We start from the raw sequence: 25,204 nt of genomic DNA, 5'->3' as shown, positions 1-25,204 counted from the left end.
AATGCCAGAGGAGAACTGGCCCCCGACTGAGCCTGGGTTCTCCCAAGGTTTTTTTTTCTCCATTAGGTCACCTGATGGAGTTTTAGGACACCATTAGGTCACTTGATGGAGTTTTTCGGTTCCTTGCCACTGTTGCCTTTGGCTTGCTCAGTTGGGGATATTTTGGGGATAATTAATTTAATTTGATCAATCAATAAATTCCACTAGAAACAAACCTTGTTGTATTATTTTAATTTAATACTGTAAAGCTGCTTTGATACAATCTGTATTGTGAAAAGCGCTATACAAATATACTTGACATCACCTGAGCAAAATATTCCGTTACAGTTCAGTAGTAATGATTTTATGAATTTCTTCACTGAGAAAATAGAAAGCATCAGAAACACAATTGTAAATGTACAATCTTTAATGGTGTCTTATGATTCAGCCTCAATTATCGCCCCTCAAGAAAAACTACACCGCTTTACAACTATAGGACAGGAAGAGTTAAATAAATGTATCATTGTGTCACCGGTGCGAGCCGGGGCGGACTCGGATGACCAGCCACCCCGGACTTTAGACACCACCGCGGGGAGCCAACACCACAGGTCCGCAACAGATGGACAACGCAGACAAGAGATAATTTCAAAGGAATAACAATCTTTATTGAACACAATTTATCAATGAGCACAAGCGTGATAGACTTCCGTGTCTTCTAGGTCTTCTTCAGCTACGGGTAGATACTGATCGTACCTTGCAGCTTCGCCCTGACGGCGACTTCGCCAATGATACGGCTTGCTTCAGGACTCGGACGATGAGTAGACAGGTAAGGGTTCTTCTCAATACAGAATACTCTCGTCAGTGCACAGTAGTGGGGCGTTGATTCAAAGCTTACTTCACCAGCAATGCTGCATTCTTCAGGACTCGAACGGTAAGTAGGAAGGTAAGGATTCTTCTCAATACAGGACACTTTCGTCAATGCACAGTAGTGGGGCGTTGATTCAAAGCTTACTTCACCAGCAATGCTGCATTCTTCAGGACTCGAACGGTAAGTAGGAAGGTAAGGATTCTTCTCAATACAGGACACTTTCGTCAATGCACAGTAGTGGGACAATGATTCAGGAGCTTACTTCACCAGCGATGCTGCATTCTTCGGGACTCAGACGGTGAGTAGACAGGCAAGGGCTCTTCTCAGTACACAGTACTTTCATCAATGCACAGTAGTGGGACAATGATTCAAGAGCTTACTTCACCAGCAATGCTGCATTCTTCAGGACTCAAGCAGTGAGTAGGCAGGTAAGGGTTCTTCTCAGTACGCAGTACTTTCGTCAATACACAGTAGTGAGACAATGATTCAAGAGCTCACTTCACCAGCGATGCTGCATTCTTCGGGACTCAGACGGTGAGTAGACAGGCAAGGGCTCTTCTCAGTACACAGTACTTTCGTCAATGCACAGTAGTGGGACAATGATTCAAGAGCTTACTTCACCAGCAATGCTGCATTCTTCAGGACTCGGACGGTGAGTAGGCAGGTAAGGATTCTTCTCAATACAGAATACTTTCGTCGATGCACAGTAGTGAAACAGTGGTTTAAAAGCTTACTTCACCAACGATGCTGCATACCTCAAGACTCAGACGGTAAGTAGAAAGGTAAGAATCCTTCTCGGTACAGGATACTATCGTCGGTGCACAGTAGTGGGACAATAATAAAAGCTTACTTCACCGGCGATGCTGCATTCTTCAAGACTCAGACGGTGAGCAGACAGGTAAGGATTCTTCTCAGTACAGAATACTTTCTAGAGCTCACAAACAGAGAGAGTGGATTAAGAGGAGGTTTCAGTGAGGCATTGTAATACTCAGAGCTCAAACGGCACGAGAGAGGATAATACAAGAAGATACTTCACCAGCACAGCTGTAACACTCTGGGATTTTACTCGAGAGCAGGTATCATAACTTTTCACAAACGTGTAAGCAGGGGTTGCAGCCGCTTCTCAGCAAAAGCACACCGCACTCGTGTTCACTTCAAATCCACAGCAATGAGTCAATGTGTATCAATAAGACAAAAGCACTGCAATTCACTCACACATTAAGGCTGATCCGAGGCCTCAATCCCTTCGTTACACTCTCGTGGGAGGATATTCAATACTCCATTCCTCTTCAGCACACTCTGAAACGCACAACTTCCCCAACAGTCAGATTTACATTCACGGCATCCTCTTCAAGCTTTTCAAATGTTCATAAGATGAAATCAATTCACTTAACTCTCTCTCTCCCTTCACAGCGCAGATCCAATCGATAAATCAGTCTAGCAGATTCCCACGGACGAACTCTGATCCAGCAGGCTTCAATGGGCGACTTCCACTCCAACGAGACTTCAACAGGAGACCTTCACATCCAAACAATTTCCCCGAACAAACATGTGCCCAGAACTAGTGATGTTACGTCTGACACCGACGCTCCGAAGCTTGCTTCAAACTCGAACGGTCCTTGCAATGAACCACTGCTTCGGAGCTTGTATCATTACGTCACTAGTCACGTGAAAATGACTTCTGAAGCAAACATACTGGTTCACTCCTGTAGTGAACCACCTGACTGCTTTGACAGCCCAATCCAGTGTTGACAGGTTTGAAACCTGGCGGCTGTATTTCTTATAAAAGTGAAGCCAAACCATGGCAACACCGTGATAATATTTCCAAAATAAAATGTCTGAATAAAAACCATACCATTTAATGAACACTTTGTCTAAGCCTTCTGCATGTACCCAAAGCACACCCTCTGCCACATTTTTTTTATTATTATTATTAATTAGAGAACATAATATGAACATTGTTACATAAAAACATGCATCAAAGACAGAAACTTCAAAAACCCTCTGCTACATTATACCAGTACAACCAGTTACACAAGCACATCCTTTTCAACATACAAAAAAATCAGTCCCACCAGTTAACAAGTTATAGAGTTCTGCTTCCCACAGCTAAACAAGATAAAGCTTTCACACATGATACTGCCCTGCTAAAAAAAACTATAGAAACCATTACAGAAATTCTATTGGATTTAATGGTTTTCATGGGAATTTTATTGGTTGTAATGGGAATTATAGTGGTCTCTGTGGGTCTCTACTGATATGTGTTGGGTTCTATTGGTGGGGGCATTAAATCCTAATGGAATATGTCCCAAACACACGACAAAAAATTATTCTGTAGTGGTTTAAATGGTAAAAGTCAATGGTTCCTATTGGTATTTTAATAGAAACCATTAGAATTTCTGTGATGGTTTCCAACTTTTTTTAAGCTGGTCTGATCTTCTGTCCTTGTCTAAAGAAATAATTACACACACACATCATGCTTAATGTTTTATTATCAAGGTGAACACATGAAATCCATCAGTATCTGTAAAATTCACCTACATAAATGAGTTTCACAGCACTAACACTGTTTCAGCTTTGATCGCCTCGGTAAACACGTAATAAACGGGGCGTTAACATATAAGCCTACTTGCATTTTATGGTTGTCAGCTTTGTTGCATTACATTTACTTCACCAGGAGATGGTGCTGCAATTTCTATCTGAATGAAGCTTCGAGTAATGAACCATTTTCGACACAATTGTATCAGAAAGCAATAATGCTTCGAAACGCTTCATTTGGCCATCACTACCCAGAACTACTCCACAGAACCCAACTGCGCGAACCTCTCTCCCCAAACCTCCCTTTACTTCTCTGAGCGGCCCTTTTTATCCTTAACATGTTTATTAGATCCAATACCCACTAAACTACTGAAAGAAGTGTTACCTGTAGTGGAAGAGCCTCTTCTCAATATTATTAACTCGTCTTTATCTTTAGGTCATGTTCCAAGAATTTTCAAGTTGGCAGTTATAAAACCTCTCATTAAGAAACCGCAATTAGATCATAATAACCTAGCAAATTACAGACCCATTTCAAATCTTCCATTTATGTCTAAAATACTAGAAAAATTTGTGTCCGCTCAATTGTGCTCTTTCTTGCAAGAAAATTATATCTATGAAAAATTTCAGTCAGGATTCAGGCCGCATCATAGCACAGAAACTGCGCTCGTTAAAATTACAAATTATTTACTTCTAGCTTCTGACAAAGGCTGTATCTCAATACTAGTTTTACTCGATCTTAGCGCTGCGTTCGACACTATAGATCACAAAATACTCTTAGATCGACTACAAAACTACACTGGTGTTCATGGACAGGCATTAAGCTGGTTTAGATCATACTTATCAGACCGCTACCATTTTGTCTGTTTAAATGGGGAAAAATCGAAGATAACATCAGTAAACTATGGAGTGTCGCAAGGATCTGTGTTAGGCCCTCTGCTATTCTCAATATATATGCTGCCACTAGGGCTGTGCGATATGACGATATATATCGTATGGACGATATAAAAAGTATATTGTTTCATATTATGCTCTATCGTTTATATCGTGGTGTCGCAAAAAAACATTGTTTACGACAAAACTTTTTCATCATTTGGATGACTGCAATCTTACACGCAACCACGGGGACGCAGGCAGAAACGTGAATAATGGCGAGTGAAGGGGAGACAGAACCGGGTGGCTCCAAGAAGGAGAAGGACCAGCTACGACAAACCGAGGAGCTCGTTCCTAAACGAGGGGCTACCTCTGTAGCATGGACATGGTTTGGTTAACTTTCTATATGTTTGGTTGACTATTTTATTTTGATAATGAACATGCTGCGATGTCAAGTTAGCAATGCTAGAACGTGTGCGCGTGTGAGGCGTCGGCGCGATCACAGGATTTTTTGTCTTTCTGAGGGACCTGTTACTCCGTATAGTCATACGGATAGAAGCAACAACAACAAAATTATTCAAAACTGTATAGTTTTTGTAAAATACAGAAAACAAGAACGATGCCGTTTTCTGCCGTCTCGGTTTCCTCTATGTGAACTTTGGATCCCGTTGCATGAACCGAGGCCAGCAAAAATGTTCCTTTCGTTTTGTTAATCTGTAATTATTTAAAGGAGAACTTGGTAACTTTTTTAACTTAATAAAACTGTCTAGAAATCATTTGGATGGTTAAACAACCTGTTCTGGTGATATTGGTGACTTTCCCCGCTCCCCCCAGCGTTCCCAGGCGGAAAACCAACCTTGCAACTTGCGCACTGCCGTCCCGGCAAAGTGAAATTGGAAGTCTCGTGAGAAGCGAGAACTAGAACGAGAACGAGCGCGAAACACAAATTGCTTTACGGCAATTCGACATAAACACACACGCATGTATGATGTATTACCAGATTACTCACCTCGGTAGACATAGCTCCACGCGATACAGTTGGCTTGCTCCGATCAAAACAAACGCACATGAGCAGCGGTAGAGAGGGGGAGGAGGCCGCCGCAAGTGAGTTTTTTACGACTGTGTTGTGAAATATACGCCCCCCCACAGCTGTAGGGGGAGCTCGTGGGGAAAACATGCGACAACAAAAGGGAAAATCAGCGAAGAAGTGACTAGAGTTCGCTAGAGTTACAGAGTTCTCCTTTAAGTGAAATAGCCTATATTTTGCGTATAGGCCTATATATTAGTTTTATATATTTCGTTTTATTCTGTTTCCTCCGTTTACAGAAGAGCTTTAAGTGCGTGATGTGACATTGTTTGAATCAATGTTCTACACTATCCTGCAATTTTCGCTGGTTTCAAAAACAAAAAGTTGCATATTACCTGCTATTCATTTTCACTGAAATGTAGGCCTAATTGTTTGACATTTGGTGACATATACAGTAGCATATACATCCTCGGGAAAACTAACGCCAGCGCATTGCCATTGCGACTTAGGCTACCTACTGTATGACTTGACAGCTGAGCACGGGCATTTCACTCACGTTGATATTGGCTATGCGTCAATATCACATTTGCACAGTAGCCTAGCCTACTATTTGAATTCATGATTGGTTGACTGCCAAATTAAAATATTTAACAGAATGATCAAATAATGTTAATAACCGGTTAATGGCCTTTTCAAATAAGTGTGTCTGAGAACGATTAAATTAGATTTTGTTTCCTTTTCTGGTTATGTTCCTGTCAAAATTTTGTTCGTTTGTTTTTGTTCATTGAACAGATTCAGAGCCCTGATTGCTGCTACATTTTAAACTTGAAAGTACAATGTTTACATTTGGCATTTTATATATCAATATTTTATGTTGGGCTTTTATATTTCATTCATATTTTATATTTCTACATTCTTAATCAAACATTTGCCCTGAAGTTCTAAATAAAGGGAGAAAAATAATCACATATGAAAGAGTACATTTTTGAGTACATATTTATATTCTATACTCAAAAAATATATATATATATAAACTATTCTTTTAGTTTATATATATATATATATATATATATATATTAAAAGAAAGTATTTTTCCATGTGGTAAATATTTAAACTATTAATTGATTGAATTTACAGAAAAAGTACTATATCATGATATATATCGTTATCGGGATATGAGATGACTTATATCGTGATATGAGATTTTGGTCATATCGCCCAGCCCTAGCTGCCACTTGGTAATATTATAAGAAAACATGACACTCAATTATATATTTCATCACGACCAGATGAAAACAATAAATTATCTAAATTGACAGAGTGTGTTAAAGATATAAAATACTGGATGACGTGTAATTTTCTGCTATTAAATTCAGATAAAACGGAGGTATTACTTATTGGTCAAAAAAACTGGCCACAAAACCTCTTACAATACAACTTTAATTTAGAAGGATGTCCTGTTACTTTATCCACTACAGTAAAAGACCTGGGTGTTATACTAGACCGCAACTTGTCTTTCGAAAATCATATTTCATATGTTACAAGAACAACCTTTTTCCACCTTAGAAACATTGCTAAGCTACGTAACATGCTATCTGTTTCTGATGCAGAAAAGTTAGTTCATGCATTCATGACCTCGAGACTAGATTACTGTAATGCTTTATTAGCTGGTTGTCCTGCATCCTCAATAAACAAGCTACAGTTAGTCCAAAATGCAGCTGCTAGAGTTCTTACTAGCTCAAGAAAATATGATCATATAACACCAATTCTATCATCTCTACACTGGTTACCTATTAAGTTCCGTATCAATTACAAAGTATTACTAATGACCTATAAAGCCCTAAATGGTTTAGCTCCTGGGTATTTAACGGAACTTCTATCGCCCTACAATCCATTGCGCTCTTTAAGATCACTAAATTCGAGGCTTCTGGTCATTCCTAGGATATCTAAGTCCACTAAAGGAGGGAGGGCGTTTTCACATTTAGCTCCTAAACTCTGGAATGGCCTACCTAATATTGTTCGAGGCTCAGACTCGCTGTCTAAAGGTCACCTATTATGACCCCTTTCACAAGATGTAAAATAAGTCTCTGATGTCCCCAGAGTATGTATGTGAAGTTTTAGCTCAAAATACCCAACAGATATTTTTTTACAGCATGTTTAAATTGTAATTTTTTGGGGCTCAGAAAAACGTGCTGTTTTAGTGTGTATCCCTTTAAATGCAAATTAACTGCTGCTGCCGGCCCAGGGGGCGGAGCCTCACGAGCTCGCGCTTCAGTCAGGACAATCTCATCTGATAATATCAAAACAGAAACTCTCAGTAGCGTGTTCATTTTGACTCGGAGTCGGACAATAATGCCCACAGCGCCAGAGAATATATACTGTATGGAGATTAAACAGGTATAGTTTAGCTTAATTATGGTTATAACTTATTTGTAATCTGCTTTTATCCACTATTAATACAAGCCTGCTGTAGCAGACCTCGTCCGAATGATGACCAAAACATACTGATGAGTTCAATGAAGTTTATTGTACATCACACAAAAGATGAAGCGTTAGTTCTCTTACGAGAGGTCTCTCGTACTGCGTAAGATATCTTACGCTAGGGGAAAATCCTTTTTCCGCGAGATATTGAAGCCAAAAATTATCCTTAATTTTTAATAATGCAAAACGCGTTGCGGCAGCATGCAGACATAGGCGAGGCAGCTCGCGCGCCTATTGGCTGCTCTGCGGCAACTGCAGCAGCCTATCGAGCGAGGCCTGGCGTGACGCCAGACCCAATGAGGGTGCTTCGCGCCCGCTGCGTCACGTCCCGCCGAAACGGGCGTGGTCTAGGCCTATAAATACCGCTCGCAGGCAGCTATTATCTGATTTTTTCATCCTTCAAGCTAAGCACACGCATCGCTGGAGCTGGAGAAGAAGCCGCGCCGTCTGAGAGAGAGCACCTTCAGCGGGACGAGTCACTGAAGTCGCTGGCCGCGCCGCCTTCCTTGCCTTCCTGCTGCGCTATCCGGCGTTATATCCTTTCTCTGCTACTGTGTTTATGTATGTGTGTGTGCTTGCCGCCGCGACACACACTCTCATTGCACTAAAAGAGCTGGGCGTCTTTTTGAAGACGCCCCTTTTTTCCCCCCCAACCCGCAAAGCTCGCCGGTTCGCCCGCTTGCCTTGCCTGCTTGGGGGATGATACCTGCTCTCCCTCTGTTCGAGCCGCGCAAACCGCGCCGTTCACAGGGGATGTCAGGAGCGGACGGTCACGGGGCTAGCTTCTCTCTCCCTCTGTTCGAGCCGCGCAAACTGCGCCATTCACAAGGGAGGCTGGAAGCGGACGGTCGGGGTTAGTTTTTTCTTTACGTACAAGAAAAGCTACCCTGCCCCTGCGCCCCATTCACGCGTCACTCACCGGCGAAAAGAGTGTTTATAGTCCCGCCGAGGCTGAACTTACCTGAATTTCTCAAACATTTCTCAGTTCAGGCGACTGGAAATATCATATTGCTGCAAACGAGCCTGTTATATACACGCATGCCTGCAAACAAACGCCAGCACGTTGACACTCTCTGATAATACTCGCTCTAACTGAGTTACAATGTGTCTCCCCCTGTGGCCCAGTGGCAGACTCTCAGGTTTTTGCACGCGAGAGACCCGTGTTTGATCCCGGGTCTACCGGCAGATAAAATTATGCCGTCAATGCTCGCTCTGTCAGTTCCCTGAAAAGGCGACGGCAGATGTGTATTTTGCAGCCAACGAGCGCGTTGTACAACCCGCTCGCCTGCACCCAAACACCATTTCTATGGTTTCCCGTGCGTCACTGGCGTAAGGAGAAAAGAGAGTGTTTCTGGTCCCGCTGCGGACGGACCGACCTCCATTTTCTCATACATTTCTCATTCCCCTCTGAAATTCAGGCGACTGTCAATATTGCAGTGAACGAGCCTGTTGTAATGCACGCAGGCCTGCAATAAACGCCAGCATGTTGATGCTCTCTGTTTCTATGGCAACTTCTCGCTCGTTCAGTTCCAGTAAATGTGACTGTTCCAGTGTATTCTGCAGTAAACAAGTCGGTGACGCAGCACGCTTGCCTGCACACAAACGCCGCTTTTACGGCTACCCAGATAAATCCCATAAGAGTGAATTTTTCTGGTGTCCTGGCCACGGCCGATGGTGTTTTATGTGTAGAAAGAATGCCCACTGTCCAGTGCCCATCTCTACACACAAGCACAGCCCGTCACACAGGGCTCGCGCATATAAATCGACTCGGATCGATTGCGCATCAAACGTGGTAAATGTGCCCACTACCCAGTGCCCACAAACACTACGTTATGCATGTCTCACGTTTTCTGTAAAAACGAAACCAACGTGCATTCGCTTTACTCAAGCGAACAATGCTTTCGGTGTGATAAATGTGCCCGCTATCCCGCGCCCACATCCACGCACAGACATGACAGTTCCTACGGGACTCGCCCAGCCCTCCCCCTCTCGGTTGGACGCCGCAGAGGAGTCGAGCGCGGGCAATCTGCCCGCTGCTATCAGCGCGCCCCTGCCTCAAATGTCACGAGCGCGACGCTTGTGTTACAGCACACCGAAGCCTCTCCATCGCTGAGCGAACGGAGCACGCTTCGTATTCAACCCCTAGCTATTCATGCAGATGCATGGGCAAAGCTGCCTGGGGTTTCGAAGTGGGTGATAAAAAAATTATAAAAAGAGGCTATTCGCTGCAGTTTCGCCGACGCCCTCACCGCTATACGGTGCGCGTCGAGACCACGGTAAAACAGAAGTAGCACATTTACTTCGAGCCGAAGTGGCGAAACTATTGAGCAAAGGGGCCATAGAGCCTCTCTCTCTCTCAAGTTCAGAGCGAAGGAGGGCTATACAGCAGATACTTCCTGGTACCGAAAAAAGACGGGGGTCTCAGACCCATACTAGATCTAAGGCAACTGAACAGAGTGCTTGTGAAGCGACAGTTCAGGATGCTCACGACCAGAAAAATCCTCGCACAGATTCGCCGAGGAGATTGGTTCGTGTCAATAGATCTGAAAGACGCGTACTTTCAAATACAGATAGCGTCACGTCACAGGCGATTTTTGGGATTCGCCTTCGAGGGCCGGGCATATCAGTACATAGTCCTGCCGTTCGGTTTGTCCCTGGCACCCCGTACATTTACGAATCTGTCCGCACATCTGTCCCGCTCAAGAAATTTCAGAAGATGCTGGGTCTCATGGCCTCAGCATCATCAGTGCTCCAGCTGGGCCTGCTCCGCATGCGCCCACTGCAGTTCTGGCTGAAAGCGCGAGTCCCACGCCGAGCGTGGACATCCGGTCTGCTTCGTCTCAAGGTCAATCAGAAGTGCGTCACAGCTCTGAAACCTTGGAAAGCGGACGACTGGTACCAATCAGGTGTAAGCCTGGGGACTTCCTCGAGGGTGAGGGTGGTGTCTACGGACGCATCCACCTCGGGATGGGGAGCGCTGCTCGAGGGCAGACCGTTCTTCGACCAGTGGTCAGAACGGGAGAAGCTTTTGCGCATAAACTGCCTCGAAATGTTGGCAGTAGACAACGCGCGTTCCCCAAATAAAAGGACGCCACGCCCTGGTCCGCTCGGACAACATGTCTGTGGTGTCCTACATAAATCGCCAGGGTGGCCTCAGGTCCAGGAACCTGCACAGGCTGGCAGAACGCCTCCTGGTATGGGCTCAGCGCAACCTGCGCTCGCTGAGAGCAGCGCACGTGCCAGGGCTCCTAGACATAGGACCAGACAGACTGTCCAGGAACAATGTTCCGGCAGGTGAATGGTCTCTGCACCCACAGACAGTCCAACTGCTGTGGAAGAAATTCGGCAGAGCGGAAGTAGACCTGTTCGCGTCTCAAGAAAACGCTCACTGTCTGGAATTTTTCTCCAAGAGCAGGGACGCGCTGGCTCATGTATGGCCCCGCCGCCCGCTCTATGCTTTTCCCCCCGTCTCTCTCCTGCCTCAGGGGATAGAGCGGATCAGGGAAGAAGGATGCTCAGTACTGCTTGTAGCACCGTTCTGGGAAAACCAACCTTGGTTCCCAGTTGTGATGCAGCTAGCGAGCACTGCCCAGTGGCCAGTGCCAGTGAGGAGAGACCTCCTCTCTCAGGCCCACGGCTCGATCTGGCATCCTCACCCGGAATTGTGGTCCCTTCATGTCTGGGCCATCAACGGGTATATGTTGAACTCCCTAAAGGAGTGTTAAACACGATCACGCAGGCTAGGGCTCCGTCTACGAGACGTCTCTACTCCTCGAAATGGTCAGTGTTTTCGGGCTGGTGCACAGCCCGTGGCGTGTCACCCACAGACTGTGGAGTGACGGAGGTGTTTTCCTTCCTACAAGAGCTGTTGGAAAAGGGCAGGACCCCTTCCACGCTCAAAGTTTATGTGGCGGCTATAGCAGCGTTCTCAAGAACAACGCTTGGTCAGTCAATAGGAAGGAACGATTTAGTAATCCGCTTCCTTAGAGGGGCTAAGAGACTGAATCCTCCCAGACCTCCCTCAGTCCCCGTATGGGACCTTTCTACGGTACTGGAAGCCATGAAAGGTGGACCATTCGAGCCTTTACAGACGATTGATCTGAAACATCTGTCTTTCAAGACTGTGTTTCTGCTGGCTCTCGCTTCAGTGAAGCGCATAGGGGACTTACACGCGCTCTCTGTGAGCGCGACGTGCATGGAATTTGGGCCTAATGACTCAAAAGTTATACTCAAACCTAAGCACGGTTATGTTCCGAAATCCCTCAACACACCGTTTAGGGCGCAGGTTATCTCCCTGTCAGCCCTACCGGTCCCTGATGAGGAAAGAGACGCGGGCCTCCTTTGCCCAGTCAGGGCATTACGAGCTTATGTGTCTCGCTCGTCTGTTTTCAGACAGACAGAGCAGCTCTTTGTTTCGTTTGGCGGGCGTTCTAAGGGACTAGCCGCGTCGAAACAGAGCCTATCCAGATGGATAGTTGATGCTATAGCGCTGGCATACGCCTCCAAGGGCATGCAGTGCCCGTTGGGTGTCAGAGCGCACTCCACGAGAGGCATGGCCTCTTCGTGGGCCTGGTCGAGTGGGATTGCCTAGCAAGATATTTGTACGGCGGCGGGCTGGGCCTCCCCGTCTACATTTATAAGGTTTTACGACCTAGAGGTTCCCGCCCTGCAGGCCAGGCTGCTGTCGGTCTAGTTAACCAGTATTATCTGACCTGATGCTATCAGCTCAGAATGCTGCGTCTACTGAGCACAGCTCGATGATCAACAGTAAAAAGCAGTAGCACAAGATGTGCCTGGGCAAACTGTGTAAGACCCACATTTCCCCATCAGTTCAGGCCATACCCCGCCCTGTCTGTATGATGAAATTCGCGTCTAAGCGACGCTGCCATATGTGGAAGAGTGCGGCTTCGCCCCTCCCTCTTCCCGGACTCCCTGTGAGTTCCCTGGGTGATTGTGCACTATATGAACCCCGGGCTTTCGCCCTTGGGTCTTTGGTGTCAGATCTCAGCATGCACGGCGTTTTGCATTGGGTCCCCTAGCGTAAGATATCTTACGCAGTACGAGAGACCTCTCGTAAGAGAACGTACTCGGTTACTAACGTAACCTCGGTTCTCTCTAGAAGAGGGAACGAGTACTGCGTATCTTGCCGTGCATGCGCACGCTCTGGTTGCTTCGATGATGAAAAAACAGATAATAGCTGCCTGCGAGCGGTATTTATAGGCCTAGACCACGCCCGTTTCGGCGGGATGTGACGCAGCGGGCGCGAAGCACCCTCATTGGGTCTGGCGTCACGCCAGGCCTCGCTCGATAGGCTGCTGCAGTTGCCGCAGAGCAGCCAATAGGCGCGCGAGCTGCCTCGCCTATGTCTGCATGCTGCCGCAACGCGTTTTGCATTATTAAAAATTAAGGATAATTTTTGGCTTCAATATCTTGCGGAAAAAGGATTTTCCCCTAGCGTAAGATATCTTACGCAGTACTCGTTCCCTCTTCTAGAGAGAACCGAGGTTACGTTAGTAACCGAGTACGTTTTACTCCAGAGAATCACTGTAAGAACAGATAAATAAACACAGTATAAGATGTGAGCATTAAAGTCTTATCCATAAACTCTCTCTCTCTCTCCCTTTCATTATCAACAACATACACAGCGAAGTACACAAAACACTCGTTACAACTAACAGTAAACAAATATACACATCTTTTCAGTGGGTGCTAAATAAACTGGTAAACCTTATATCCGTAAAATGACTCGAAGAGCTGTCATAAAGAGCGCGCTCGCACTTTCATTTCTTCCGTGTCCAGTCACGTTAGGCCTGTTGCTCCGGAGAGTGTAAGCTTGATCACAAACAGTACAGATCCATCCTTGAGTAACAACGGGAGTAAATGAAGACTGCTATGTTCATTCTTACATCCATCAACAACACACCTCAATCGCTTAGGAGACATTCTTGTCTACAGCTGCTCAAGCATCGAACAATGGCGGACTGTGTCCAGCTCACTCAGGGCGGGTCTAGGCTCAAACTGAAGTGTCACTCAACAGTCGTGGGAGGGGCCTGCTCAATTCTACGTCACATTGCGCCGAATCTGAGAACAGCTCATTCTGAGACAGTTCTTATGATTTATTGAGATTGTAAAAAAAACACTGGGTGGATTTGTATCATTCTAGGGTGGTTTTGCTCACACACTGCCAACACACATTTATGTTCAAACACCATGTAAAAGTGAATTTTGCATAATAGGTGCCCTTTAAAGATGCATCTCTTTAGCCAAGCATTCACATAATACTTACCTTTTATACTTCAGTTGAATAAGATTGAATGCATTAATATTATGAACAGCACCTACGCTAATTATTTCCCATCTGCATTTCTGTCGTTATCTCGGGACGCCGGTTACATTTCCACAACGAAAGTTTGGTCATCAAATTATGTTGCAGTAACGTAACAGCCAAGTATTATGGTTAGCTGGGCAAATGCTTCAGAGCCTATGGAATTACTTTTGTTTCAATAATAATAAATGTAACTTTTCAAGAAACTAATGAAAATATAAATTGAAACTTAATCAAATATCTTTGATTAACATTTTTGACTATGTTTTTAATACACTGCATGTTTTGCTAACTGTTTTCTACTTTTTCTTTTGCTGATCTGAACTTACTAATGTGCTTTTCATTTTCATTTAGAATTTTCATTTACGCTTCATTCGTTTTCGTTTACTGAGCTTTCGTTCGCCATTCTGGCACATATCTCTCGCGGGGGCGGGGATATCAGCAGTGTGTTCTCATTGGCTACTGAGTTTTTGATTGACAGCTTCTTGACCTGGAAGTAGATGTGAGAGTCTGTAGAGCACGGCTTTCTATGAAATTTTAGTGATATACATTTAGGAGTTGTTTTTGAATTTTATCTGTATTTATCTGCTGCTGCTACTTTGTCGACATAAGCTTTTAGGAGCGCAAGAGATCTATTCAGTTTATTCAGGTGTAATTGTACATTAAAGTACTGTATTTAATAGGCTACTGAAAATATTCTATAATGTCCATGATGTTTTCGAGAGAATATTTATTTATTCCTGATGATTCTTCCGCATTGTAGGGTCTGATTAGGTTGTGCTGTTACAATTTAAAGAGAATACTATTATGTGTGATAAATTAACTAACCCATTTGTTATGTAGGTATAAACCACTTGTCCAGCAACAGCCAGTTGTGATGAGAACAGTAAGGAAATGGACGAAACTACAGACTGGAATGTTCTATGTGATATTAATGGTGATGATATTAATGAACTCACTTGTGTCACGGGATATATAAACTTCTGTGTGGACAGTGTTATACCAACAAAGACTGCACTTTTTTCCAAATGACAAACCGTGGGTCACCAGTCAACTTAAGGCACTGCTTAGTGAGAAGAAGCGTGCCTTTAAATTGGGTGATAAAGAGGCTTAGAGAAAAGTGCAGAGGTAAAAGTGAAGGAGGGTGAGGAGGCATACAGAAAAAAATTAGAGGACAAGCTGCAGAACAACACAAGAAAAGTGAGGAGTGGAATGAGAAAGATTTCTGGATATAAGCTATCAAGTGCTCAATGGTCACGTTTCTACTGTCACTTCCGGGGCTTGATCGGGCCTCGTCGGGACTTCCTCAGGGCCAACTGGGGCTTGAGGAGTGGTTACGAACAAAGGTGGAGTTTATCCGAGTCTGGAGACGTCAGCCCGTGCATTATTACATTTACCAGCAAACATAGACATTACAGACTTTAAAAAACTATTCAATCTCAAAACTCACTTTCAGACAGCAGCGAATGTTTGAAATAACTTCTGTTTGTGATCTGATGTGGATTCTGATCACCGTATAAGGCAGAAATATTTATATGCGATGCAAAATATATGTGCGCCAAAGATTACCATAGTAAACATGGTAAATTCGACAGCTTGAAGAAATCAGACAAATCATATAGTCTATCACAATCGTGTATTTACTTTACCTGTCAGTACGTCTTGTCTCTTTTTACTGGACTGTCTGGTATCCATATTTAGTTCTGCATATGTGTAGCTCAAAATAAATATAAATAATCAATCATAACTTGTTATAATTAATTATGAAAATTTGGATCAGTTAATAGAATTAAGGTAATGTAGTAAAATTAATATTACAATCAATCAACCTGTTCATCCCGTGAACATAATTGTTTATTAAATCTAAGAAATGTTCATGTCCGGGGGAGGGAAATGTCTTTCTTTCTTACTGTACTGTACTACTAAGAACCTGTAGTCAAAATCTAAATTGTAAAATCAGACAAACATGGGTAAAATGGAGAATGACAGGATGAAACCGTAAACAGGGAATTAAGCTATGTAAAAGATTAATTTAACTGAAAAGAACCAGCATATTATTTCCACAGCACCTCATTAAATGTATACTTGCATGGCCTTTACAGTAAAAAGCTTTTCGTGAAGTTCCTGAAGAAGGATTTTGATGGTTCCATGAGTTTCAAACGATTTGTTCTGTGTTGAAGGAAGAAATGGTGATGAACTCGAATGTTTTGTTTGACTCTGTTCTAGTTGAAAGTTTTCTCTCTCTCCATGAGCACATGGCTGGAGTGCAGATTGTGGCCTGCCGGCCCTGGGCCTGAGAGGCCACGCAGAGCAACCAGGAGAAGGGGGAAAGTCGGAAGAGTTGATGGTGGTCTATTCAGTAAAGTTGCAGTTTTCTTCTGAGTTGGAATGAAGAAATTACAGTCTGACTCTGTTGGGAGAGTGAAGGCATAGCAGGCTGTGGTCACGGCCTGTCGGCCCCAATGGGGTTCCCCACAGACATCAACTCGAGGAAGCAGCAGTAGAAGCCAGAAGAAGAAGAGAGGCAATCACTGTGAATTTGGTCAAGTCACTGATTTTGTCTCTAATAAAGCCTGAGAAAAGTCCCACCTCTCCAGGTTTGCTTGACCAATGGGAAGGGTGGAATTTCCAAGTACAATACAAATTAAATACAAATGCAAGAGACAGTATACAAGACCTAATATTATCACACACAATCTTCTGGGATGCATGTTCATTTATAGATCAGTTCGTCTATAAATGAATGCAGGAAAGTCTGTTTTAAGGGCTGTAGTTCTTTCATATGGCCTCAGTCTTGACCACATAACCAAATTTTAACAGCAATAAAACCATCTTATCTGATGGTTGTCATGGTTCTTGCCCTAGTTGGGGGGAAAGAACCATAGATCCCAGAGTGAGTTTTAAAGATTATTTGTTAAATATAACAAATATTTGTGTTTTGTCTCAGTTGTTACATATTTCATAAAATAAAGGAAGTCCGGTTTTTCGGAAGCTTCCTCAGTTTCTCCGATTGAAAATATGACAGTCACTGGAGAGAGTACTGAAGCTCCTCAGGTCGTAATTTTGGTGTAAAATTTGAAGAAATGGTCATTCTTTCCAAATGTGAGGTAAATATACTGTCCTGTGACTACAAATAAACAGAAACAGACGTGACTGAGTAAGTGTGTGTGTCCTCTTTCTTTTGTGAAATAACAGTAAATACCACTTTATTTCTGTGTGACTAATGTGCAATCTTGACACAAGTTAATTCATTATGATCAATGTATCACTTATTATTGTAAAACTGTGGTAAAACATTGATGCTTGGGTTTTAAATCTTTAGATAAACAACAAAAATGCCAACAAACAGCTGCTTTTATCATGTTCTTTTGTCAGCATCTCTCTAGTTTCCAGTGATTTCTTTAAGATTATGTGAAATGATGGGTTTGTGTGACATTGTTCCAGAGAGGTGTGTTATGGACGTGTGTTTTAGTGAAGCGCTGTGGAGCTTCAGGCCAGACGGTAGAAACGCAGTGTGGTTTTGGGCTCGGTGCTACAGGCCCGAGGCTTTTAGCCCAGACTGGCCCGTTTAAAGTCCTGGCTCGCACTGGCCCTTAGAGTGGAAATGCGGCTAATGATTAGAGTTTGGACAGAGCCAATGAGTTGAATATGTTCTTCAATCGTTTCAGCCAGGGTTTGGTGCCTGACATGCAACTCTCCTCTTCTTCATCAGCAGGCACGTCTTCTATACCTCCGTCTTTCTCCATCCATTCCCATAGTCCGCACTCTGGTGGCCTGCAAATTACAGCTGACAAGGTAGAGAAAGAACTTAAGAGGATTCATCCGAACAAAGCAGTCGGCCCAGATGGAATTAACCCAAGGGTCCTGAAAGTCTGTGCGGAACAGCTAAGTGAAGTTGTGGTGCGGATGTTTAATGTAAGCTTGAGTCTGGGGGAGGTACTAGTTCTCTGGAAGACATTTTGCTTAGTGCCATTGCCCAAAACTGGGATCTGTAAGAATCTCAATAATTTTAGATGATGTCACTGACATCACATCTGATGAAGACTTTAGAGAGGATAGTTCTGCCATACCTGAGATCTATGGCTGGAAGTATGATGGATCCTTTGCAGTTTGCATATCGGTCCCATGTGGGAGTGGAGGACGGCATCATCTATCTCCTACATAGGGCTTATTCACATCTGGAGAAGGCTGGGAGCACAGTTAGATGTATATTCTTTGATTTCTCGAGTGCTTTTAATTCCATCGAGCCAGGCTTACTCCGAGATAAGGTAATGTCAGCTCACATGGAGGTCCCTTCTGTAACATGGATCATGGACTATCTAACAGAAAGACTACAGTATGTGCGACTACAGAACTACTGACTGTCAGTTCTGACCTACAATGTTGGTGTACCACAGGGGATGGTTTTGGCACCTGTCCTTTTTACACCTCTGACTTTTAGTATGAGACTGGGGCAGGCCGTCTCCAGAAATTTTCTGAAAACTCTTGTGGTCATGTGATGTATAAGTGAAGGAAAGGAAGAGAAGTATAGGAGCTTGGTGGAAAGTTTTGTTGGCTGATGCAAGCAGAACCATCTCCAGCTTAACACAAACAAAACTAAGGAGATGGTGATGGACTTCATGAGATTTAACATGAAGATAAAGATAGTCACCTCCTGGGACTGCACTTGGACAATAAATTGAGCTGGGCCACTAATATTGAGATGATATACAAAAACAATAGCGCCTGAGATCTTTTGAAATTCAGGGAGAAAGGCTCTGTTCCTTTTGTCTGTTTGGCAGAAGTACTTTTCTATGCTGTTGTATTTTGGGGAAGTGGAATCAGGATCAGTGACATAAATAGACTGAATAGACTGAATAAACTGATAAAGAAATCTCTGTTCTGGAGACTAGTCTTGTCCCACTGGAGGTGGTGATGGAGAGGAGAATTCTAGCCAAACTCTCTGTCATTATGAGTGAAACTGCTCACCCATGAGATAGTATTGTTGGTGCACAGAGGAGTAGGAGATATACATTTAGTAGGAGGTTGATTCCTCCTAGGTGTGAGAAGGAGACTGATTTGTAGTATGTGCAGAATAGTGTGGATATGTATACGTATTTCATTAATATGGATAGGTGTGTATTTAGGTGTGTCTGTATAGGTATATATGTTTAGGGGTATATTTGTGAAAATATATATATATGTATGTATGTATGTATGTATGTATGTATATGCATAGGGATGTATATGGGTATGTGTGGCATGCGTATTTTTGAACGTATACTTATATAGATACATGAACAGACACCGTTTATTTGATATATTTACTTATTTGACTGTTTTTTAGTTATATAACTTTAATGACTTATTTTACATAATATATCAAATGTTTTGCTTGGACTAAGGCAGGGGTTCTCAAACGTTTTAGAGTGGAGTAACCCCTGATGCATTTAACATCCTTATGTGTACCACCTCTCTTCCCTTCCACTTAGACTGCATGTTACACCTTTTTCATTAAGGGACAATACTTGCCCCCTTAAATCGATTTTACCAGTACATTTTTTACCTTTATAAAATAAATAATGCTTTAAATAAAAAGGTTTAATAGAGAAATATGCAATGATGGTGAAAACGAAGTGATACTTTTAAATATTAAATTGAAACTAGTTATTGGTGGTAATTCACTGTCTTTATGAGTGGTTCATCAAGTCATTCATTCATTCATTCAGTAACAAAGCATGGCTGTATTTATGAATGGGTCATTGAATAATTGACTCTCACGATTCGTTCAAAGCCACAGATTCGTTCACTAACACTGCTGTGTGCTGCAGTTCTGCTGTGGCTTTTGTTGGAATTTGGAACTATTATTTAGTTGCAAAATAGATCAAAAATACTGACAATACTGTGTTTAAAATGAACATCACTTAATATTATCCTTTCGTTTGTTGAACTGTTGTATAAAATCAGTCACATAATCATGTGGATATTCGGGAAACATTGCACTCTTGCTCGTATAATATATGATCAACATTAAAAACAAGAACTCACACAGAGTATGTTTTTGTACTGAAGAGATTGTAAATCTTAAATCGATCTCTATGCACAGTCTGCAGTAATGTAGTAGGATTTGCTGGATTGTGTGGATGCAGTGAGTTTTGACTGCGAAAGATTAGGTAATTTAATTTGATGTCATGTATTTACAGCATTTTACCTGCTCAAAATACATGCTCAGTTTTAATGTTATTTTAAGGTGGAGTAGAATTGAATGAACAGCAAAACTCAGCATTTTGTTCGCGTCTCCCCTGTCACCCCATGTACCCCCAGGGGCACGCATACCCCAGTTTGAGAACCATCGGGACTAAGGTAGGGTGACCATATTTTAGTTTACAAATGCATTCACAACCTTGCAACTATGTTATTGTACTTTAATACATAAAGTAATACATCCTTTCCATTCAATGTTTGGCCCGCAACAATAGAATACTATAAAAAAAAAAAATTTAGCTTTAAGTGGGGAATTTCTTCTGTAACTCATTGGTAAATGTGCATTTGTGCTTCGGCATGTTGCAGGCTGAAGTGCTCGGACGGCTGTCTGCTCGCTCGTTGTGAGTGTAAAGAGAGCCGCCCACACGGCAGCCTCTCAGGGATTACGTCACATGCAGCACCACAGGTGTAGATTGCCCTAGTGCCAGTCAATTTAATGGCCCTATGAAAAATAATGAAAACCAGGACATTTTCATCACTTTATAAAAAAACAGCCAGGACGGCCAGGACGTGAAAACAGGACATGTCCTGGGAAAACAGGACGTTTGGTTAGCCTAAGGGGTTGAGTCGCATTGTCTGTTGGTATGATATGTAATTTGAGAGTATTGAGTGTGTATGGGGGCAAGTGAATAGAGGAATTTGTGAGTTTATTATGTTAATTAGGTCTTTGTATGGTATTTTGTAATTGATATTCAGATTATTGTGATAATTGATTGACTGTATTGTCTATTTTTGTCTTTTGTTTTTGTCTTGTTTTTCTGTTGCTGCTGTTACACCTTGATTTCTCCTCGGGGATCAATATAGGAAGTATAAGTATAAGATGTATTTAGAATATAACTCTCGGAGCTACGACTGCAACAAAAGTGCATTTTTAATTGATGTTATTAATATAAAGTCCCCCAAGGACATGTTTGCTACCGTCTATACCATTTAGAGACACAGGTGTTGCCATATAACTTCTTACTTGCTTTTGCTTGTTAAAAGATAATCTTTTGTTTTGTTTTGCAGTTACAGTTTCAGAAAAAAACATTTCTGGAATTGGAAAACATGTTACTGATAAATGAATGTAGAAAGTAGTGCTATAGTAGATGATAGAGTAGTGCTAGTTCATGACATTTAGATGCAACTGTAATAAACTATAAATTACAATTTAAAAATATTTATATAGTTTTTACAAAAAATATGTGAGCTGAGCTATAAATGAACATAAAATACTCATCAATTTCTGTTAAGAAAATAATTCATGAATTCTTGAAAACAGGAAAAGAAAAATACTTACTTTTAAAACCAGTGACCACCATTGTGGAATCTCATAGTCCAATGTGTTTTATATTTATTTAGCAAACCAGATCAGGCATTGATTTTCTGAAATAAATTAAGAGACAAAACAAAAATGAGGAGAGTTTTACCAAAATGACAGGGGGAATTACTATCATAATCTATAACCAGCACCATCATAATCTCAATCACCTTTAATTGCTGAGCCAACCATACCCATGATTGGGTTTCCCACCAGAGATATTCAACAGACTGAAAACAGTGGCAACCAACTCTGGATTGGAAGATTTACACATTTACCTCTTACACACTTGCTTTTGCAAGCCTAAATTTAAAGATAAAAAAAAAAAAGAATTCTCTAAAAAATAGCTAGTAACAAATGTAATTCAGTTCTACTTTACCTCGCTCTTCTGTCCCTTCAACTATCTCTTGCAACATTGACCAGCCCTTTGATTTTTTTAATGGCCTTAAAATAAATCACACCTCATTACACACGAGAAATTATGTTTGTTTTGAAAAGGCTAATTGTTCATTCTCATGATGAATGTCAGGGATTTAGATGATAGAAACATGTTTAGAAAGTTTAAGGATTTCAATGTTTATTCAAATAGCATGAAACATATGAAGAGTTCAGATGCAAAGTGCCATATGAAATTTTCTTCTAGAATGATCATTTTTATCAAGCTCATATATTTAAGTTCAGTAATTTCACTTAAATGACAATTAATAGATCATTTTCATTGCCATTTAAGTGAAATTACTGAACTTAAATATACAAGCTTGATAAAAATGAAAATTTCAGATGGCACTTAGAGGCTTTTGCATTTGAACTCTTCATATACAGTATCACAAACAGCTTTTGAAGACAAAACTGCAAAAATTGATTAATTGCTAGTAACACTAAAGCATTTCATTCTCATAGCATTTAAAGAGGGAGAGACTCACCTGAAATGAGTTTACATGAAGTGATCTTCACCCAACTAGACTGACTATATTTGTGTCCGAAGTTTATATGATAGTTATCTGTTAATCTGATGATGAAACATATTTAACATATTTATGTCTCTTCCAGCTAAAATTCAAATTTATATTCAAATCTACAAACAAAGATGCATTTACAACTTCATTTCAAAAGAAAACAAAGATGACATTTCAAATATATATATACACATTTCTAAAAAATAAAAATAAAATAGTTTTGGAGTTCTCATCTTCATATTTGTCATGGCACATGTTTTGGATGTTGTACTCAAAGTGTGGTGTGCAAAGACTACAACAGCACCACATCCATCTTCAATGCCAGAAACTCAGGAAAAGTGACCAAAAGCTTATAGAACTGCTCTTCATTACAAACTTCAACAGGTCAAATATTCATGTCCAGTGTGAACAAAATATTCATAACATTTGACAATATAGAAAGCATGGATTTATATCTGTCTTAGTTTGTTTCTGTGCAGATTATGCTATTTGGGATTTTTAAAGCTTAAAACCCAGTTGATTTTCATTTTGTGGACAAAAAAAAAACTGCACGTTTTGTTTAATCATACAGGTTTGGAATGACATGAGATTTAGTAATGACAGAATTTTCATTTTGGGAAAAAACACCACTGTAATGTGATGGGATGGGATTTGACAGCATGTTTTGAAAGCAAGAACCTTGGGTTAGAGAAAGACAGCATCTGTGCATTATCACATTAAAAACCCTGGTGTTAAATTAAGTCATCTTTATTTATATAGTGCTTTTTACAATACAGATTGTTTCAAAGCAGCTTTACAGAGATAACAGGAAAATAATGCAACAAAGTTTGTTTCTGATGTACAGCAGATCTAGAAGAAAATAGTGTCATAGTCCAGCTTAAGTAAGTTCAGTGATAGTTAATTTTTGTTCTTAAAAAGTTATTAATTTAGTTCATTTAACTACAGAGCCACTCTGGAGAAAACCGTGATGTCATCGTCCAGCTCAGTTCAGTTCCCTTTCAGTTCGGTCACGTTCGACATGAGTCGGACATACTGTACAGATTGGGATTATGTTTAGGGAGCCTGTCATCTTCGAGTATTGATAAAACGAGCAAATGCACATTGGCGTGCGAGATTTTAGTGGATTTTGCCTTTCCAGTGAACGTGAATGGTACATGAGTTTGCGAACACTGAGCAGAGAGCACAACACACACACGCACAATGGAACACACTTTGAAGTACACACTGGAAGAACAGTATGTTATACAACCTAATTTTAATTTTCATGTAGGTGCAATCCTGCAGGCATTAAAAGAACATGGCAGCAGCTGAAAATTAAATATAAAAACATAATTCAGTCAGGTAAGGCTTGAGCATATCATGGGTGTAGGCTACCTGACTTTACAAACATGTGACATATTAAATAACTTAATAGCATCCAGTGTCTAGCAGTGCAGCAGCATTTTTGACATAGGTCTAAATGTTCATTCTCATTTGACTACTCAGCCAACAGAAAGAAGGCAGAGGCTCGCAAAACGGGGGGAGGACCTGCACCACCACCTCTGACAAATGCAGAGGAGATGGCCCTGAGCCTGAATGCTGGAAGGCCAATGGCTGAGGGAATTCCTGGAGGGACTTCATCAGAGCCAGTCACTCCAGAAGATTTAAGTGCCTTCATAAAATGTAAGAGGTCTACCTATGTGTTATTTTTTATATAGGCTATTTGTGATATTTCCATTTATTTTACTTTGGGTTGGGTTTTTTGTTGGTCCCAACAGATTCTGATGGTAAAATCTGTCTTTTGGAGCCTCCTGTCCCAGCAGAACCCCAGGCAGTTGTAAGTAGCCTACTCAATACACCAGAAATTATTACAAATAGTGTTATAAAATGTACTCAATCAAATGCTCATCTTCACAGGATGATGGGGATGAAGAAACAGTTTCTGCTTCCACAGAGAGGCCTACAGAGGTAATGTTAATAGTATGTGTCTATCAAACAATCTACACATTCACATTTCTTCACCTTTTTTATGTGGAGTAGCCTATATAATCTAAGTTTATATCCAAGTATTAACGGACATTCTTATGTCTCCCTCTTCCAGAGTTTGGAAGAACAGCAGGAGGATGGTCCATCAACTTCTGGTGCACAGATGAACACAGTTCAGTGATTTTCAGTAAATGCCACAGTTTAATTCTGTAGAATTTTAAAACTACATGATGTAACTGTAATCTACTGTATTTTCAGTTGCCAGTTAAGGAGTTATATAGACTTCTTCTTATTAAAAAGATAGAAAAAAACAGCAAAGAACTTGTATACTTGGACTGCCAGATCCAAAAGGCAGATCTGGAAATTGAGATTCTGAAACTAAAGCTAGAGGTGAGTGCATGGTCACAGGTGAATTCTAAGAAGTATTGAAAATATATTAAAATCTTTCTTTTTTTTTTCTTTTTTTTTCTTTTTTTTTTATGTGTAGGAAATAAAGAACACCATATAAATTGCTGTGATTTTGTGTTTATTCATTTTTATTTTATTTTGTGGTTGATTGTGGTGGTGGATATAATGTGGATTAATCTGAGAAGACATTGCAGCATATCATATCCCGGACTACCGAGTTGATGGGGTCTTCCTCGGGGTCTTG

The 25,204-nt window shown here is 41.5% G+C and overlaps 1 protein-coding gene and 1 long non-coding RNA gene across 4 annotated transcripts in view; one reads left to right on the top strand and one right to left on the bottom strand.

Moving 5' to 3' along the window:
* Window positions 1-22,622, bottom strand: part of LOC309496034 (uncharacterized protein) — a 50,299-nt gene extending 27,677 nt beyond the window's left edge. For all 3 annotated transcript variants that reach the window (XM_082165951.1, XM_082165952.1, XM_082165953.1), the window contains exons 1-2: window positions 22,555-22,622; window positions 21,611-21,696 (exon numbers count right to left, since the gene is read on the bottom strand). In XM_082165951.1, the coding sequence (XP_082022077.1) occupies window positions 21,611-21,632 (22 nt within the window). In that variant the 5' untranslated portion in view covers window positions 21,633-21,696; window positions 22,555-22,622. The remainder of the gene's footprint in view (window positions 1-21,610; window positions 21,697-22,554) is intronic.
* Window positions 22,623-24,062: 1,440 nt separating this feature from the next.
* Window positions 24,063-24,927, top strand: LOC309496176. The gene is made up of 4 exons (XR_014205033.1): window positions 24,063-24,403; window positions 24,484-24,546; window positions 24,668-24,724; window positions 24,811-24,927. It is a non-coding gene; the product is annotated as an uncharacterized lncRNA (long non-coding RNA).
* Window positions 24,928-25,204: the final 277 nt, after the last annotated feature.

The sequence above is a fragment of the Leuciscus leuciscus genome (genome assembly GCF_965113295.1).
Source record: "Leuciscus leuciscus genome assembly, chromosome: 4".
In the NCBI taxonomy this organism is placed as follows: Eukaryota; Metazoa; Chordata; class Actinopteri; order Cypriniformes; family Leuciscidae; genus Leuciscus; species Leuciscus leuciscus.
This window is presented reverse-complemented; position numbering and strand designations above follow the sequence as displayed.